A 19,400-nucleotide genomic window follows, 5' to 3' on the forward strand; every position below is an offset into this window, starting at 1 on the left:
TTGTGTTTCCACATTATTAGACATATTTGCAAACGTAAACTTTCAATCTGGTACAAAAGCAGAACTAATTTCCTCCAAGACACAACGTATCTGCTGTGACAGCGTGAAATGTCACCGGAGAATGGGATGGGAGCTTTTAGTCTCAGTTCATTTTACCTGCTGACACTTTCCAATTATATCTAGAGGTTCTGGCAAATTGAATTCATCAGGCTCAGTGGCAGTCATTATTCATTCTACTACATCTGACATTGGCTGTTGGGAGCATCAGCAAATGGGGCTTATTCTGTACAAAGAGTTCATTGGGACAAAGTTCAAGGGGGGCAGAAAATGTGAAAAATGTAAAGATAGATTTTTGATGATAAACAAGTGACTATGCCATGAAATTCCTTGTTCCCATGAAGTTCACAGAATAAACAGTGTGCACACAGTAATGATAAATACAGTAATAACTGGAGCGACGATCATAAAAGCAGAATGTGCAAGATTGTAAGTCAATCCAGAGCAGAGCAGTAAACCATTGAAGTACAATGACAGATCGACCAAATGAGGTGGCACACAGTGGCGGACCTGGTAGAGTTGCTGCCTCGTAGCTCGAGACCCCGGTTCGATCCCGACCTCGGGTGTTGTCCGTGTGCGGAGTTTGCACGTTCTCCCTGTGACCGCGTGGGTTTCCTACAGGTGCTCTGGTTTCCTCACACATCCCCAAGACGTGAGGATTTGCAGGTAAATTGCAGGTTTGGGTTTGCAGATTAATTAACAACAAAAAAAAATTGCCCCTAGGGTGTAGGGAGTGGATGAGAAAGTGGGATAACAGAACTAGTTAATCAATGGTCAGTGTGGACTTGATGGGCCAAAGGGACTGAACCTCTTCTTCTTTTTGCGTATGGCGTGCACAGCCTAAAGCTGTAGGTCGACGTTCGATTTGATTTGTGCACGTCGGGCTGTTTGCATTAGTTGAAACAGGGTGGACCACGTGAAGGTTGCAATCTCCCACCCCGGGACTGAACTAAACGAAGTTAAGAGTAAAGGGCCTGTCCCACTGTACGAGGTAATTCAAGAGCTCTCCCGAGTTTAAAAAAAAATCAAACTCGTGGTAAGCACGTAGAATGTACATAGCGGGTACGTCGGAGCTCGGGGACGTCTCTTAGTGGCTCATAACGCTAACAGCAGGTACTCGGGAAACGCGGTAAGCTCGGGAAAACTCGTGTCGATTTTTCAACACGTTGAAAGATTCCACGAAAGCCCCGCTTACCTACGAGCAGCTTTACCGTAAATCTCCGAGTTCGAATCAGGGGAAACTCGGGAGAGCTCTTGAATTAGCTCGTACAGTGGGACAGCCCCATACAAGAGTACGTGGCTACACCTCTGGGAAGGGGATCAAAAGTTGGATAGCAGTGGGGAAGAAGCTGCTCTTCAGGAAATGAGAGGTTCAACGTACAAAATACCAGAGTGCCTAATGCAGGTAATTGAACATATTCACACGTGTATAGATTTTACAGAAAACCTAGCAAAGAAACAGTCCAAATGTGTAGTAAGGAACTGTATATGCTCGTTTATACCGATGATAGACAAAATGCTGGAGTAGCTCAGCGGGTCAGGCAGCGTCTCTGGAGAAAAGGAATAGGTGATGTTTCGGGTTGGAACTCTTCATCAGAAGAAGGGTTCTGACCCAAAACGTCACCTATTCCTTTTATCCAGAGATACCGCCTGACCCACTGAGTTACTCCAGCATTTTGTGTCTATCGTCGACAGAAACACTTCATTTAGTACGACCACTCCTTTGCAGCACGTATGACCCACTTGACTTCTCCCAACATCTCTCATCCAACACCCAGCTTTTTTTTAAACTTTGCTTTTGTACAAATATGACATCCCTTTACATTCATTTGGTTTGGAGACAAAGCGTGGAAGCAGGCCCTTCGGCCCACCGAGTCCATGCAGACCATCGATCACCCATTCGAACTAATTCTATGTTATCCCACTTTCTCATCCACCCCCTACACACTAGGGGCAATTTACAGATGGGCCGATTAACCTACAAACCTGCACGTGTTCAGGATGTGAGGAAACGGGTGCTCCTGGAGGAAACCCACACAGGGAGAATGAGCAAACTCCACACACAGACAGCACCTGAGGTCAGGATCGAACCCTGGTCACTGGCACTGTGAGGCTGCGCCACAATCTGAAAACTTCACCGGTCCCTTCCCTCCACATGCTGCCTGAACCGCTGAGTTCCTCCAGCACTTTGTGCAGATCCCATCACCTGCAATTCCTTGTGTCTACATTATATATTGACATGCTTACCAGGTAACCTTTTTGAGAAATGTATTGGTTGATTGATAAAGATTGATTGGGATATTGATGGCTGTTCCTCAAAACTGTGTCCTCATGCAGTGCAGTTGTGGTCTCTGTAAATCTGGCCTGGAAGATAATACATCAGTGAATCTCACCCTCAGTAAGAAATGGCCAACTGCATATTCATGCACAATCAGAAATGACAATATCTGCGGGTGACTGATTAATATAGTCATGAAGAAGGCCACTAAACTAATATTGTATAAAGCCACTCAAGAAATATAGCAGACTCGCCCTCTTACTTCATCTTGTGAGAAGTCATACAGCATCTGTGGAGGGAATGGACAGGCGACCGTTTGGGTCAGGACATTCTTCAGACAGATCACTCTAAGCTGATCAGTGCACAGGAGTTGATGTAACACAGAATCCTTCTTGGAATTTAAACTGTTCCATCACAGAATTCACAGTGAAAGGATCTTGAGAGTGTAACCTCCAGTGAGAGGTACACCAATGCTCCATTTCCAAGCATTCCAACCAACCTCCCTTCCATTGCCTCCATCTATACTTCACGCTGCCTTGGCAAGGCCACCATTATAATCAAGAACCAGTCTCACCCCCGTCACTCCCCTCTCTCATCAGGCAAGATGTACAGAAGTGTGAAAACACATTTTTTTCCAGATTCAGGGACATTTTCTTCCCAGGTATTATTAGGCAACTGAACTGCCTTCTCACCAGCTTGAGCGCAGTCCTGAACTCCCATCTACCTCATTGAAGCTCTTTGTGCTATCTTTAACGGACATGATCTTGCACTAAATGGTGTACCCTTTATCCTGTATCGATACACTGGGTGGCGCCGTACAATGGCTGCCTCGCCAACAGTCTGTCTCTTCCCTTTCTCTCTTTGTTGTTTTTTTAGTCTGTAGTTAAATGTTATTTTAGTGTATCTTTAATTTTGTATTACGTGGGGGGGTGGAAGGAACTTTTTTTATCTCTTTCTTTGACGGAGATGCAACTTTTTCCTTATCGTATCTCCGTCTGCATTGTGGTGTAACATCGTGGAGCTTGCTGCCTCGCTTGGGATCGACCTTGGGAGCTCCAAACCACGGGAGCCTGCGGATTTAACGTCTCGGGAGCTGGCGGTCCCTTTGCCAGAGATCGACTTTGGGAGCTCCAAACCACGGGAGCCTGCGGACTTTAACATTGTGGGGCTCAAGGTCCCTGGTTTGGGACTGGCTTCGGGAGCTCCAACCGTGGGAACCTCGATCGCCCCGATCACGGGAGCTTCGATCGCACTGACTGCAGATGGTTCGACTCCCCTGAAGAAAGGAAGAAAGAAGATAAGACTTTATTACCTTCCATCACAGTGAGGAATGTGGAGAGGATGCTGTGATGGATGTTTATGGTAGATTTTTATGTGGTTGCATTTTTCATTGCCTTTTTGGTATGACTGTACTGCAAATCAAATTCCTTGTATGGTTTACATGCTTTGTTTTCATATTTGGCTAATAAATTAAATTACAATGACACTGTGGACAGCTTGATTGTAATCAGGATAGCACGCAATAAAACACTTTTCACTGTACTTCCGTACTTGTGACAATAATGAACTAAACTACACCCAGCCACTTGTATCCACCTATCATTTGCCAGGCTTTGTCATGCCCCCACTTTTCTTCCCCATTTCGCTCCCCTTCCCCACAGTCGGTCTGAAGGATCGCGACCCAAAACATGTATCCATGTTCTCCAGAGATGCTGCCTGACAGGCTGAGTTACTCCAGCACACTGTTTCTTTTTACAGTCTATAATGTTCATTATTGTACCAACAATACAGGTCAAATTCCTGTCTGCCAAGTTTCAAATTTTTTTTTTTTTAAAACACATAACGATGACGAAAGTGGGATTGATGAAATAATCACAAGGTTGAAGGTTTGAATATGGAAGGAAGGACTCCTACTGTTTTCATCCATTGCAGCAGAGCAGGACAGGTGCGGGGAGAGTGTTCCGTGAATACATTCATTCTAATGAGCAATTTTTTCCGCTGAAAGGATTACAGGTGAAATTTACCAGAGGTTAAACAAACTAAACAGTGGTACCTTCCCCCTTTTTGTACAGGGCGATAACATCTTGAAATGGAAGGAAGGATTTGGACCATTATACAAGTTAATTCTCTACGGCCTAGCGCACTGCACTAACAGCCAATAAATATATCACATTTTCGCAGTACTGCATATAATATTCCAGCAGTGATCTCAACATTAATATGTTGCCAACTGTTAGGCTAAGGAAAGAAACAGATTGTTTGAAGATTCAACACAGCTAATTGATACTTCACCTTCATGGCCACTTTATTACTACTCGAGTTGTAAACTCAGCAATTCCAATTCTAAATTACTCTACCTTTCACTTCACTCTTTAACACCTTCCGTACAGGAATCTTGGTCAGGTCATCTGTATTTTCGTTTCCAGTATAGTTCAAAGTCAAAATTTACTAAACTAATCCTTCTGCGAATTGTACAAACGAGGAACTGCAGATGCGGGTTTACAAAAACGGATGTAAAGTGCTGGAGGAATTCAGCGGGTCAGGCAGCATCTCTGGAGAATATGGATAGGTGACGTCTCAGGTCAGGTCCCTTCTGACTTATTGTGGGGAGAGGGGAGGGGAGAGGAGGACTTCTTCAAGCTAGGCACACCTTGAGATTTTGCAGTGAAACAGTCAAAATGCGGACACAAGGAACTGTAGATGTTAGTTTACGAAAAAGGACATAAAGTGAATTCAAATAGGAACATTTTATGGTTAATGGTCCTGCACATACAAATTAAGATCGTGCTCTGCGGCTTATAAAATGTCAAACTATACTAATCCCACTCACTAGCACTCTATGCCATGGTGCCTCAAGTGTTTAGTTAAATGTTAAAAGTGTATCTAACTTGAAGGTTTGCATTCCAGACATCAACCACCCTCTGGGTGAAATAAATCCACCTCTAGTATAAACTGGCACAGCAGTAGAGTTGCTGCCTTACACCACCAGAGACCCGGTTCAATCCTGATTACAGGTGCTGTCTGTATGAAGTTTGCACGTTCACCATGTGACCACGAGGGTATTCTCCGGGTCCTCCAGTTTCCTCCCCCATCCCAGACGTGCAGGTTTGTAGATTAATTGGCTTTTATAAGTTGCCCTTACTGTTTAGGATAGAACTAGTGTAAGGATGAATGTTGGTCAGTGTAGACTAGACGAAGTGCCTGTTTTCATGCTCTACCTCTAAGCTAAACTAAAGAGCCTATCAATCTCCGCTTTTAAAATAACCAATAGCCAATTTCTCGGCCTCCACAGCCATCTGGGGCAGATAATTCCACAGATTCAAGACCCTCTAATTAGTAAATAATATATTTAGCATTGAACCGGAGTACAAAAACCCACCGGGGTAATGAGAAATTTAACTGAATTTTCAAAAGTTAACAGTCTTACAGTATGGAAATAGGCTCTTCGACCCAACTTGCCCACACCGACCAACATAGTCCCACCTACCTGCGTTTGGCCCATATCCCTCTCAGCCTATCCGGCCCATGTACCTGTCCAAAGATAGACACAAAGTGCTGGAGTAATTCAGCGGGTCAGACTGAAAGTAGGAAGTGGGGAGGGGGGGGGATTGAAATTTATGATCACACTTGGAAGAATTTCTTCTTGGATGGTGTCATAAATTCAGCCCCCAATTTAATCTGTCCTCTTATTTTGATGTTGGGTTCTTAAGTTGATACGGCGCAAGTCATGGAGCTGGGCGGACCCTTTGGCCCGTCTTGCCCATGGCAAATAAGTTGGCTTACCTGGCTCATCCTATTTGCCTGCATTTGGCCCCTATCCCTCTCAATCCTTCCTATATAATGTCCCAATATCTTTAAAAAGTCATTATTGTATCCACTTCTATAGCCTCCTCTGGTAGCTCATTCTAGTTACAACTACCTTCCTGAGGTCCCTCTTACATTTCTCCACAGACGCTACCTGATCTCCTGAATTCTTGCAGTCTTTCATTTCTGCACATTATTTCATCCCATAATTGCAAGTTTGCACTCTCCCTTTCTATCCTCATTCATCTGGGTCTATTTGCATTTCTCTGGAAAAACTAAGCAGCATTGATTTTCCTCTCAAAAGGCACCAAATACAAATGGTGTCAGCTGGACAGCTTTGTGCATTCTTTATTTTCTTCCGGCCTCCTCTACTCCAACTTAAAACACACTCGTTTACACATTGATGAACAGTTTCGAAATTTGAAAAGTTAATCCCAATTCCCCCGCCACAAATATCACTGAATCATTTGCATATCCTCTGCAGCTCATTTTATTTCCGGAAACTGCAATGTTAGTGCTATTCAGCTATCAAACCTTCAATGCAAAAATCAACCAAGCAGGTTCATTATAGATTCTGGATGCAAACATCAATGTGTATGTGGCAGATGGCGTCAATTTGAAACAGTGAAGTAAAATTATCACACCAGAATTGCACCACTTTAGCACAGAAGCCAATTGACACATATGACAGACACAAGAGACTGCAGATGCTGGAATCTCGAGAGAAGCACAAAGTACTGGAGGAACTCGGTGGGTCAGGCAGCATCTGTGGAAGGAAAGAGACAATATTTTGGGTCTTCAGACTGAAGGGTCCCAACCCAATTTGTCCATTTTATTCACAGATGCTGCCTGACCCACTGAGAACCCCCAGCAGTAAATGCACCCAAAAATGTTTTTTTCTTCCCTGTATTTATACAAATATTTCCACTCAGGTGAAAATCTTCAAGAAGAATGTGAACCATCATCGGCAGCTGGAAAAATTCATGGCATCAGAAAGGGAAAGTGAACTGTTCATCAGATTTCACCACTAGTAGCTGCTGGGTTTTTGAGTCAAGACAAGTCAAGTCAGGTTTATTTGTCACACACATACAAGATGTGCAATGGAATGAAAGTGGCAATGCCTGTGGATTGTGCAAAAACTACAAAACAGAATAGAACAGAATCAGTATTTACATGTTAGAAAAAAAGCAACAATTTAAAAAAAACACAACACAACAGTAAATTAGTCTCTGGTGAGATAAGAGTTTACAGTCCTGATGGCCTGTGGGAAGAAACTCTGTCTCATCCTCTCTGTTTTCACAGCACGACAGCGGAGGCGTTTGCCTGACCGTAGCAGCTGGAACAGTCCGTTGCTGAGGTGGGATCTGCACCTTCTGGTGTATAGGTCCTGCAGTGGGGGGCGAGTGTAGTTCCCATAGTGCGTTTGGCCAAAAGCACTACTCTCTGCAGCGCTTTCTTGTCCTGGGCAGAGCAGAGGATCTCCCTCCAGCCTCGCTAGCCAGCACGCTGGCGGTGTTGTTGTTAGCCGGCGAGCTAGGGGTGATGTTGCCAGTCTTGAATCGTGTGTAGAAAGAGTTCAGGTCGTCATTTAGGGAGGTGCCGGCACTTCCGGTTGAGGGAGGGCTGCTCCTGTAGTTAGTTATAGTCCGTAGCCTCTGCCAAAGGCGTCTGGTGTTCTGCTGCTCCATCTGCGACTCCATCCTGTCCCTGTACCTACTTTTTGCGTCCTTTGCCGCCCTTCACAGTCGGTAGGACTCTACCTTGTAGTCGTCCATATTTCCGGATGCCAGACCAGAGTTGTAAGCAGCGGTGCGCGCATTCAAGGCAACGCAAATGGACCTGTCCACCCAGGGTTTTTGATTAGGAAAGTTGCTAACCCTTATCGTGGGGACAATGTTATCGGCTATTATTGCAATGAAGTCCGTGACCGCTTCCGCAAACTCACTGATGTCACTGGAACTTACTTGGACCAGACAGCCAATTTAATCCCATAGTACGTCATAGGAACAGAATAATTTTAAGTTTATCCCAGGAAGGCTCAAACCTATTTAACACTTGACCTTTACAATCCATGGTCTCTAATGATGAGAAGTGAATTGCATCCCAATATAGTGGAGCGTCAGAGGCCCAGGTTCAATCCTGACCTCCTGTCTGGGTGGAGTTTGCACATTCTCCTTGTGACTGCGTGGATTTCCTCCGGATGCTCCGGTTTTTCCTCTCATGTCACAAAGACGAGTGGGTTTGTAGGTTAATTGGCCATCTGTAACATTGCCTCGAGAATGCAGGGAGTGGATGAGAAAGTGGGATAACGTAGAACTAGTGTGAGGGAACTCCAGAGACGCTGCCTGACCCACTGAATTACTCCAGCACTTTACGTTACAACAGCGTCCAGCGTCGACTTCTCTACATTGGTGAGACCAAGCGCAGGCTCAGCCATCGTTTCGCTGAACACCTCCGCTCAGTCCGTCGTAACCTACCTGATCTCTCGGTTGCTCAGCACTTCAACTCCCCCTCCCAATCTGACCTTTCTGTCCTGGGACTCCTCCATTGTCAGAGTGAGGCCCAGTGCAAATTGGAGGAACAGCACCTCATATTCCGCTTGGGTAGCTTACACCCCAGTGGTATGAACGTTGACTTCTCTAACTTCAGATAGCCCTTGCTTTCTCTCTCCCTCCTCTCCCCCTCCCCTCCCCCTTCCCAGTTCCTCTACTAGTCCCACTGTCTCTGCCTACTTTCTATCTTTGTCCCGCCCCTCCCCCGACATCAGTCTGAAGAAGGGTCTCGATCCGAAACATCACCCATCCCTTCTCTCCATAGATGCTGCCTCACCTGCTGGGTTACCAGCACTGCATCTACCTTTGATTTTATCCAGCATCTGCACTTCTGACATACATGATCAGATTCCTTGCTGTATTCCTAAGCTAAATGACCTCACTCATTTCTATTTCTATTAAATAATCAAAAATCTCTCAATGAAGAAAGCAGTATCTTCATCCAAGAATTAAAAAAAAAAAAAAATACACTCCCTGCTGGTAACAACATATTGAGATTTATAAATAACACAACTTATTAACATTCATTTGCACAGGGAACAAATCACAGCACATTTCAAATGCAAAGCTTCTCTGGCCTAATGTTCAATTTCATCACTTGAAATCTGCAGCATTTTCACGACAGTGAACCGGGAAACCAGCTCGGAATAATTAAATAAACAAGAGAACAACCCATGTCTTTGAATCCGAACTGAAGGAGCGTTCTTTTAATGTGAGACCCAAACAGATTTTAAATGAAATATATATTATATACAAATTAAATTAGATAAAATAAACTATATAGTTTCTGGTAGCCATTTAAAGAACGATCATTAAATATGAATTTCCATTTTTTGTACAATACAAATTAGAGCAATGCAGAGAAATATATTTTAACAAAAAAAATGGAAAGAATAAAGCAAATTAACCTCATATTATGCCTGCAGAGCCTGGAATCCAAACAAAAAAATGAAATGAAATTTAGTATAATTAGTCACCCCCGTTTAACCATATTGGTGGTAGCCGATCCCCTGGTAGTTTTAGTGGGGACCTTCAGGTCATGCGCAAGGGTAGGACTGGTGGTTTTAATAAAGATAGTTTTAATAAGGGTGGTAGGGTTAGTTTTAATGATGTTGTGGAAGTCATTGATTTTAATATGGGCGTTTGTCATCTGGGTGTTTACAACCAGGTCGTTTGCAACAAAGTCAATGATGTCCCCCACAGCAATACTTACTGGATATGCAGTTGCTGCAGGGGGTAGTAAAGGGAGGGGGTGGGTGGGTGGAGGGGTGAGGGGAGGATCCAACTGCCAAGGTTGAAGACAAGGGTGCAAGTATAATTAGTATTGTGATAGGAAAGGATAGTGATAGTATAGTTTCCAATGAGATAGTGGCATTTACCCCTGCAAGAATCTTAAGTGCGCAGAGTTTCCTTTAGGTTTTACAGGTTTTAACGCTTTTAATAAACATATAGTTCATATGTTTAATGAGAAGATACGGAGTCAGATGGTGTTACTCTGGACTGACCGATCCTAGCCTCAATTATGGACAACATTAGGAGTGGGCTGATTCACACTGGTCTGGAGATGGTGGGAGAGGAGGAGTTGGAGAGCGGAAATTGAGATATGTTCATAAGTTCATGTCATAGGAGCAGAATTAGGTAATTTTGCCCATCGAGTCTACTCCGCCATTCCATAGATTCACCGCCTTCGGACTAAATAAATTCCTCCTCATCTCCTTTTTCAAGGGGTGTCATTTTATTCTGAGGCTGTGCCCTCTGGTCCTGGACTCTCCCAATAGTAGAAACATCCTTATATGCGAGAAATAGTTGAGCCCCAGCATAGATGGGTCTCAAATCCTAGCAACGTCTCTGATGTGGTGGAACCAGGGTGATCACAAGGATAATCTGTGGTCATCTGGTCAATGAGTGAGCGTGGAGCAGAGAAGCTAGTAAACATAAGGAACTGCAGATGTTGAAATCTTGAGCAAAACTCAGCTGGTCAGGCAGCATCTGTGGAGGGAAATGGATGGGTGAGGTTTCAGGTCGGGGACTCTTCTTCAGACCTTCTACAGATGCTGCCTGACCCACAGAATTCCCCCAGCACTTTGTGTTTTACTGATGGATTGATCTGGTCTTGGGATCTTCAAGCTGGGATGAGATAAATAGGAAGGGTTCCGTCATTAATATCAGTATTCTCACAGAATGAGCAATGTACACAGTGCTGGAGGAACGCAGCGGGTCAGGCAGCATCTTCGGAGGGAATGGACAGACAACATTTCGGGTCGGAACAGGTCAGTCTAAAGGAGATCCTAACCCGTAATGGTACCTGACCATTCCCTTCACAGATGCTGGCTGACCCGCTGAGTTCCTCCAGCACTTTCTGTTTTGCTCCAGATTCCAGCATCTGCAGTTCCTCGTATCTCCGTTCTCACAGAATGGTCCAGGTAAGAGCGACAACATCAGATAGCGAACCATGCTTGCAGTCTGAAAGAAGGAAGGCGTTGAAAAAGTAAGTTATATTATTGAAGGGATACAGCTTGAAATGCAAACGCTAGAGCTGCCACTATGAACCAAATTAGCAGATTGGACCGGGGTGGATCAAATTACTTGCAGGTCTATGCAAATCTAAGTACAGAATCTAGGGTAAAGTGCACGATTAAGCCTAAATAGAGTGGATGTGGAGAGGATGTTTCTGGTAATAGGAGAGTCTAGGACCAGAAGGCACAGCCTCAGAATAAAAGAATGTACCTTTAGAATAGAGATGGGGAGGGTTCTTTAGCCAAAGGCCCAGTGAATCTGTGGAATTCATGTCACAGATGGCTGTGGAGGCCAAGTCATTTGGTATTTTCAAAACGGAGATTGACAGGTTCTTAATTAGTAAGTGTGTCACAGGGAGAAAGCAGGAGAATGGGGTTGAGAGGGAAAAATAGATCAGCCATGATCAAACAGCAGAGCAGACTCGAAGGGCCGAATGACTTAATTCTGCTCTTATGTCTTATGATCAAACAGCCCTGGCATTTACCAAGAGGTTAAACTAAATAGTTACAGATGCAAATGTCAATTTCAACTCAGAGGGAGGAGCAACGACATTATACTCACTGCCTCTTCAAACACACATTCAGACCTTATTAGGCGAGTGATTCGTCGCTACATTTATTATAGTAGCTGCTTGTTTAGGGATTTAACACCAGTTATGGCATTGACTCACATCACGCAGTGGACCAAAAGTGACCTGATCGGCAGAGATCCCAACAACAGCAGGCACTCGGCATTCCTGCCAGTACAGTACCCTCTCTTGGCTGGCCGGTCAAGGATGCTGGGCCAGACTGAATATTGTTACAATGCAAAACAAAACAGCACATGAAGTTAGCAAAGCTGACGCCTAAAACCCATTATTATTATTGAAGGGATACAGCGTGAAATGCAAGAATGAATGCATTTAAATTATTTTGCAAATTTGCAACAATCCAGATCCTTGCAGCACAAGCTTTCATGAAACAAAAAAAAAACCCACAGCAAATGACAAAATCTTAAATAAAAGCACAGAAAATATTGCAAACTTGATGCATCTGAAAGAAGGATGCAAAATAACAAACAGCACATTTCAGTTGAGGACATTTGATTTGATGTTCATTCTCCTTGTTCTACAAATTATGGTAGATAAGCTGTTGATATTTAGCATTCTTTATCCAAATACTGTAACAGTTAAGATTCAGACCATAAAGAGTTTGGTAGCATTTGGAAGCGTTTCTTAGTTCTCAGCAACCAGAGATTTCTAACAAGTCTGCAGCAAACTGAAGTATCATCGTTGATGTTGGAAACTGCATAGTTGATAACATTAATTGCTGAGATTGGAAAATGAGGATTACTGTTAATAATTTTGCGCTAGTTGGAAAGTTTAAAAAGTTGTTAGGGCTCTATCTTATTGCTTTAAACTTCCATTTAATGTAGGCCAACAACATGGGACACATCTCTCGAATAAAAGTCCTCGATTCTTATCGCGTTAAGGTGCAGTTGAGCTTACGAGAAATGAAAAATATTGCCTGAGCAAAGAGCTCATCGTTTTTTAGCACAGTACTTCCAATGGGATGTATGCAGCCGGTCACAACTGCAAAGCAACTTAACACTCAAGTTCCAATCTAGCCAGGAGTTCATCCAGGGCTTTCAGTTTCTGATTAGCTTCCTCAATGGCGCTGTAAGTCTGTACATTGCTGGTAACATGGAAGCGGATATCATCCACCAGGGGGATAGAGTCAGTCTCCTGTCGGTCCTCAACAGCCGTGGCGTCATCTTGTACCACTTGTGCAAACTCTTCTGACTCCACAAGCTACAAAGTACAAGCAAAAGTGGTTAAAACCGAGGTGCCTCCTTTCCCCTCATCACATAGAGTCAGACAACGTGGAAACAGGCCCAACGGCCCAACTTGCCCACACAAACACGTCTCATCTACACGTCCCACCTGCCTGCGTTTGGCCCATATTCCTCTAAACCTGCCCTACCCATGTACCAGTTGAAATGTTTCTAAAATTTTGCCATCTGAGCCATATTCTACCTGATAGAAGTATATAAAAATATGGGGCAAAGAGAGGGTAGACAGTCAGAATCGAACCCAGGATGGAAAACTCAAATACTGGTCGGGGAATAGCTTTATGGTGAGTGGGGCAATGTTTATGTTCATAGGTTCTAGGAGCAGAATTAGACCATTTGGTCCATCAAGTCCACTCCACCATTCAATCATGGCTAATCTATCTTTCTCTCTCAACCCCATTCTCCTGCCTTCTCCCCATAACCCCTGAAGAATATGTCAATCTCCGCCTTAAAAATACCCAATGACTTGGCCTCCACAACCATCTGTGGCAATGAATTCCACAGATTCACCACCCACTGACTAAAGAAATTCCTCTTCATCTCCTTTTTAAAGGAACTTTGCAGGACAAGTTATTTTTACACAGAGAGTGACGTGGGCCTGGAACATGCTGCAGGCAAGTTAGTGACATTAAAAGACATTTGTATACGCACATGGATATGCAGGAAATAGGTGGAATTGGGTTATGTGCAGGTATATAATTGATTGTCTTGGCTTCATGCTCAGCACAGACATTGTGGGTCGAAGGGCCTTTTTTTGAGCTGTACTGCTCTATGTTCTATCTGGGCACCTCAGAATACCAGAGCACAACAATCCATTGCAGCCCTGAGCAAGACCTTCACATTCAGCAGGTCTATCTTTCAAATGAAATGATAATCTGAGACCTTGCCTACTCTCTTGGCTGGTATAAATAAACAGGAATTACTTCCAATACTGTTTAAAGAACACAAATATTAAGTATGTCCTCAATGTAATGTACAAAACACTTGCTATAAAACTGGTTACTTTAAAGGGAGTTGCTTTAAAGTGTAGTCATTAGAGTAGGATTGAGAAACAGATAGCATCGATGTGAGTTACTGATTTTAACAGATCAAAACACAAAGTGCTGCAGGACCTCTGTGGAGGGAATAGACATACTGTAGGGTTGTATCACAGCTTCCTTTGGGAACAGCCCACCCAAGACTGTAAGAAATTGAAGAGAGTTATAGATGTAGCCCAGCCCATCACACAGACCAGACTTTCCACCATTTACACTTCACGCTGCCAACATAATCAAAGACTTGTCCCGCCCCGGTCATTCCTCCTCCTTCTCTCCACTCCCGGCTGGCAGAAGACATAGAAGTTTGAATGTGCGCACCACCACACTCAGGAACAGTTTCTTCACCTCTGTTGTCAGACTTCTGAACGGTCCTTCCATAAGCTGGGGTACTGTCCGATTCACCTCTACCCCATTGCAGACATTGGACTTTGTCTCTGGAACTGATGCGCTCCAATGCTGAGAACTATATTCTTCACGTGATAGGTGCAGAATTAGGCCATTCGGCTCATCAAGTCTACGTCTTCATTCGATCATGGCTGATCTATCTTTCTTTCTTAACCCCATATTTCTGCCTTCTCCCCATAACCCTTGACACCTGTACCAATCAATACTAATATTCTGCCCTCTATATCTTTCCTTTACTCCATTGTAATTGAGTTTGACTTGCCTGTGTTTATGTATTGTATGTCTGATCTGTTTGGATAGTACACAAAAGGTTTTCACTTTTGATACACTTTAGACTTTAGAGATACTGTGCAGAAACAGGCACTTTGCCCCACCGAGTCCACGCCGACCAGCAATCACCCCGTACACTAACCTATGTACACCACCTACAAACCTGCACGACTTGAGTGTGGGAGGAAAACTGAAAACCCAGGGAAAACTCAGGCCATCACGGGGAGAATGTCCAAACTCCGTACAGACAGCACCCGCAGGCAGGATCAAACATGGGTCTTTGGCCCTGCACCTTTGTGGCTGCTCAACGTGACTATAATAAACCTAAACGTCATTTCGGGTCGGGTCCTTTCTTCAAACGGATTTGATTATAATAGTATTGTGTATTGATTGAGGGAGAAATATTGCTGAGGTTATGTGATTTAATATTCAAACAAAACCATCCCTGCATAGCATTTACAACGGTGCCAGTGTTTCCAGAGGTAATGTGCCAGTGACAGCAATTGTTGCCAGACGCCAGCAGGAGTCATTTATATCAGGGGCACTGCTTCGATTCAGGATATAAGCCGGGTGAGTATCTCCTGGGGCGCTGGTATGTCGCTGTCATGCTGCTTGGAATATGACTGCATTTTTCTGCAGAGCAATAATCTCTACACTTCAAAGTAAAGGCGTTCCATCCATGCTAAGTACATGCAGGCTTTTTGATTGATTAAGATAATTGTTAGAGATACAGCACAGAAACAGGCCCTCCAGCCCACTGAGTCCACACTGACCATCAATCACTCTAGTTCTATGTTTCACATCCACTCCCTACACACTAGATGCAATTTTTCAGAGATCAAGTAACCTATAAACCAGCATGTCTTTGGGATGCGGGAGGAACCAGGAGCACCCAGAGAAAACCCAACGCAGTCACAGAATGTTCAAACTCCTCATGCAGACAGCAGGAGGTCAGGATTGAACGCAGCTCTCTGGTGCTACGAGACAGCGGCTGTACGAGTTGCGCCACTGCGACGCATTGGACAACACGATCTCTTGAATCCAGCAACACCCCTTGCAATTTACAGGGGCCAATTAACCTACATACTTGCATGTCCTTGGGATGTGGGAGGAAACCCAGAGCACCCGGAGAACATAAAACCCCCCCCGTGCACACAGCACTCGTAGTCAGTACTGAACCTAGGTCTCTGGCGCTGTAAAGCAGCAACTCTACTGCTACGCCATTGTGCCGCCCCTCTGTATTCAAAAATGCTGGGTGACTGGTTGAACTCAAATAGTGAACTAATCCAGTTCTGGGAAATGTGAGGCAACTCAGGAATGTCTACAAAGCTGTTTGGCAGTTAATTGGATGAAAATGCTCTTTATGGGAAAAACAAAATAAGTGCATTGTTATTGGTAGAAAAAAAAATCCACTGCAGAGTTGAAGTGGAAGATTGTTCTTTCAAAGTAGAAAACATTAATGTAACAGTGAACAATTCAATAGTGGAACGGCACTTTCCCCAATGTAATATTAGTAGCTAATTTATTCAGCTAAAGAGGTCTCAATGCCAATGATTTAATGACTGGGCGCCACAGTGACGCAGCGATAGAGTTATAGACCTGGATTCAATCTTGACTACGGGTGCTATTTGAACAGAGTTTGTACATTCTCCCTGTGACTGTGTAGGTTTCCCCCTGGGTGCTCTAGTTTCCTCCCACACTACAAAGACGTACAGATCTGTTGGTTAATTGGCTTCTGTTAAAAAATAATGTAAATTATCCCTAGTGTGTAGGTAGTGCTAACGTAAGAGGTGATCGCTGGTCGCTGTAGACTCAGTGGGCCAAAGGGTTATAACTAGCCTGTTTACAAAGGAATGTTCCTTTGACTAGGTAGACACCCTGCTTAGGTATGTGTGCATGTTTTGGACATCAGATTACCAATTTCTTGTTTCCCACCAAGTTCAGAGTCCACCGTGTGATGAGGGACTCCGGAGTTTTAGCTTAATTTAGTTTAGAGATACAGCGTGGAAACAGGCCCTTCAACCCACCGAGTCCGCGCCATCCAGCGATCCTTATACACGAGCATTATCCTGCACATTGGGGACAATATACAATTATTATCAAAGCCAATTAACTTACAAGCCTGTATGTCTTTGGAAAGTGGGAGGAAACCGGAGCAACCGGAGAAAACCCACGCAGTCACGGGGTAACGTACAAACTCCGTACAGACAGCCCCTGTACTCAGGACAGAACCCGGGTTTCTGGCGCTGTAAGGCAGAAACTCTACCGCTGCGTCACCATGCTGCTTTTTGTAATAGTTGTAATGAATGGTATAACAAATAGTCTGTCTTAAGTAAGACGATGAGGACGGAATGCAAAGTTGGAAACTCCAAACTTCATAAACCTTAAGTGTAGAGATGGAAGAATATGCCTCCTCCTCAGCTCAAAATGGACAAAACCTCTTTTGTCTTGCGATGGCCCCATGCAAAGGTTTGCTCTAGTGGTCCGCACATCAATAAAATGAAGACTGTAAAACAACCTTGTTCAGCGCTGGGCCAAAAAAGCAGACCTGGAATGTAGTGTCAGATGAAGTAGCTTGTTATAAGACAGCTGGCAACTGTAGAAAGAAACTGAATACATCCCTGCGGCAAAAAAAAAAAAGAGCGACCTAGATTTTCCAGAGTGGGGGGGGGGGGGGCTGTTGCCTGTACTCAGCCATGCTCACTAATCCTCTGGAACCTTCCTTTGCCAAATCCCAATGTCCAAACTAACTTATTCAGGAGGCAAGCTGCAAGCCCTACACAGCAGCAGGAGCTCAGACTGTGCACTGGGGTAACATGGGCAGGTCGGACAAAGCCCGATCCACAATATTCCTACAAATCTTTGACAATTGGGTGTCAAAGCTTCCCGCCTTTCAGAAAGATTCAAGCATCAACAGTAAATTAAATACATTATCCTAAAAGTATTTTTTTAATTCCTTGAGCCCCAGACTGCTTTTTAAAAACAGACTTGCCTCATATTTTTCTGCCCAAAGCTATAGAGTCCACAAGCTACTCATCACACAACCCTAGTAACGAGAAAGTTTCCCTCTCCCCTGACTTTGTGTGAAGAACGGTCTTGACCCGAAACGTCGCCTATTCCTTTTCTCCAGAGATGCTGCCTTACCCACTGAGTTACTCCAGCATTTTGTGTCTATCTTCAGTGTAAACCAACATCAGCTGTTCCTTCATACATGAGAAAGTTGTGTTTTTGTTTGTAAAGAAATAACTTAAATTTATAGTTATAAACAGCACATAAAAAGGCCCTTCAGCCCAACTTGTCCATGCCGCCCCATCTATGCTAGACCCACCTGCCCCCATCTGGCAGATGATCCTCTAAACCTTTCCTATCCATGTACCTATCAAAATGTCTTTTCAATGTTGTTACTGTACCTGCCTCAACTACCTCTGGCAGCTTGTTCCATAAACCCACCACCCTCTGAGAAAAGGTTGGTCCTTAGATTCCTATTAAATGCTTGAAAATCAGTTCATCAAATACCAAGTACATAGCTTATGGAACAACCCAAGAACTTAATCTTGCAGTAAAAAACAAAGTGTTAGAGGAACTCAGCGGGTCAGGCAGCATCCGTGGAAGGAATGGGCAGACAAAATTTGGATAGGGACCCTTCTTCAGACCTCAATCCGAAAAAGGGTCTGACCTAAAATGTTGTCTTTTCAGTTTGAAGCAGGGTCCCAACCTGAAAAATCATCTCCTTGATACTCCCTGACCCACCCACTACCCACAGCACTCTTTTCGTTCAAGATTCCAACATCTGCTGTTTCTTGTGTTTCCACTTCAATTTTACACATCAATTTGCAAAACAATGGACATTTCTCACAGACTAGTTGTCTTTTTTTCCTGTTAATTTCTGAAATTTGAAATATAAAACATTGTTAATTCTTACAATGGCTGCCCCCTTACATCCTATCTTTGCTTCCAATAACCTTGATCTATTTGGGGATAGCCAACATTTAGGTCACACTCATCACACCATCGGTCCAAAAGAAAACAAATTACCTTCTCTATAATTTTAGCCATGTATTCCGTGCACTGGTCTTCCAGTCGGGAAAGTCTGAAGAGCTTGGCAGTCCTCCAGGTGCTGACTACGTTGTCCTCAGTCAGCATGGTTGCAAGGGTCTTCCCACAGAGCCTCTTCAAGCCTGGCAGAAGATACAGGTCAGCAGCACACAGCACCTCGTACACATTTTCCGGGGATAACTGCAAGCAAGAGAAAGTGAAAAAGAACAACTAGGGCTGTAACACTCTGTCATGACTCTGAAACAAACTTCCTTTCTTTCACAGACACAAAGTGCTGTAGTTACCCAGCTTCAGGCAGCATCTCTGGAAAAAAAAGGATGGGTGACGATTTGGGAAACGTCAACCTGACCCGCAGAGCTACGCCAGCATTTTGTGTCTATCTTTGGTATAAACCAGCATCTGCAGTTCTTTGTTTCTACTTTCTCCTTCCTTTCTTTTATTTTAGATTAGTTTAGTTTATACAGACTGGAAACAGGCCCTTTTCGCCCACCAAGTCCACAACAAAGCATCAATCACCCGTACATTAGTTCTCTGTTATCCCACTTTTGCAGCAGATGCACGAGGGCCAATTTGCAGGAGCCAGTTAACCTACAA

The 19,400-nt window shown here is 44.0% G+C and overlaps 1 protein-coding gene across 4 annotated transcripts in view; it reads right to left on the minus strand.

The window, feature by feature from the left end:
- Window positions 1-9,322: 9,322 nt before the first annotated feature.
- The window catches only part of abtb1 (ankyrin repeat and BTB (POZ) domain containing 1), a 54,081-nt gene continuing 44,003 nt past the window's right edge, over window positions 9,323-19,400 (minus strand). For 3 of the 4 annotated variants that reach the window (XM_055647973.1, XM_055647971.1, XM_055647974.1), the window contains 2 exons: window positions 18,786-18,986; window positions 9,323-12,997 (listed from right to left, as the gene is read on the minus strand). In XM_055647973.1, coding sequence (XP_055503948.1) covers window positions 12,791-12,997; window positions 18,786-18,986 — 408 coding nt within the window. In that variant the 3' untranslated portion in view covers window positions 9,323-12,790. The remainder of the gene's footprint in view (window positions 12,998-18,785; window positions 18,987-19,400) is intronic. The other variant, XM_055647972.1, reaches the window with a different exon arrangement.

Source organism: Leucoraja erinacea, chromosome 16 (genome assembly GCF_028641065.1).
Source record: "Leucoraja erinacea ecotype New England chromosome 16, Leri_hhj_1, whole genome shotgun sequence".
Lineage (NCBI taxonomy): Eukaryota > Metazoa > Chordata > Chondrichthyes > Rajiformes > Rajidae > Leucoraja > Leucoraja erinaceus.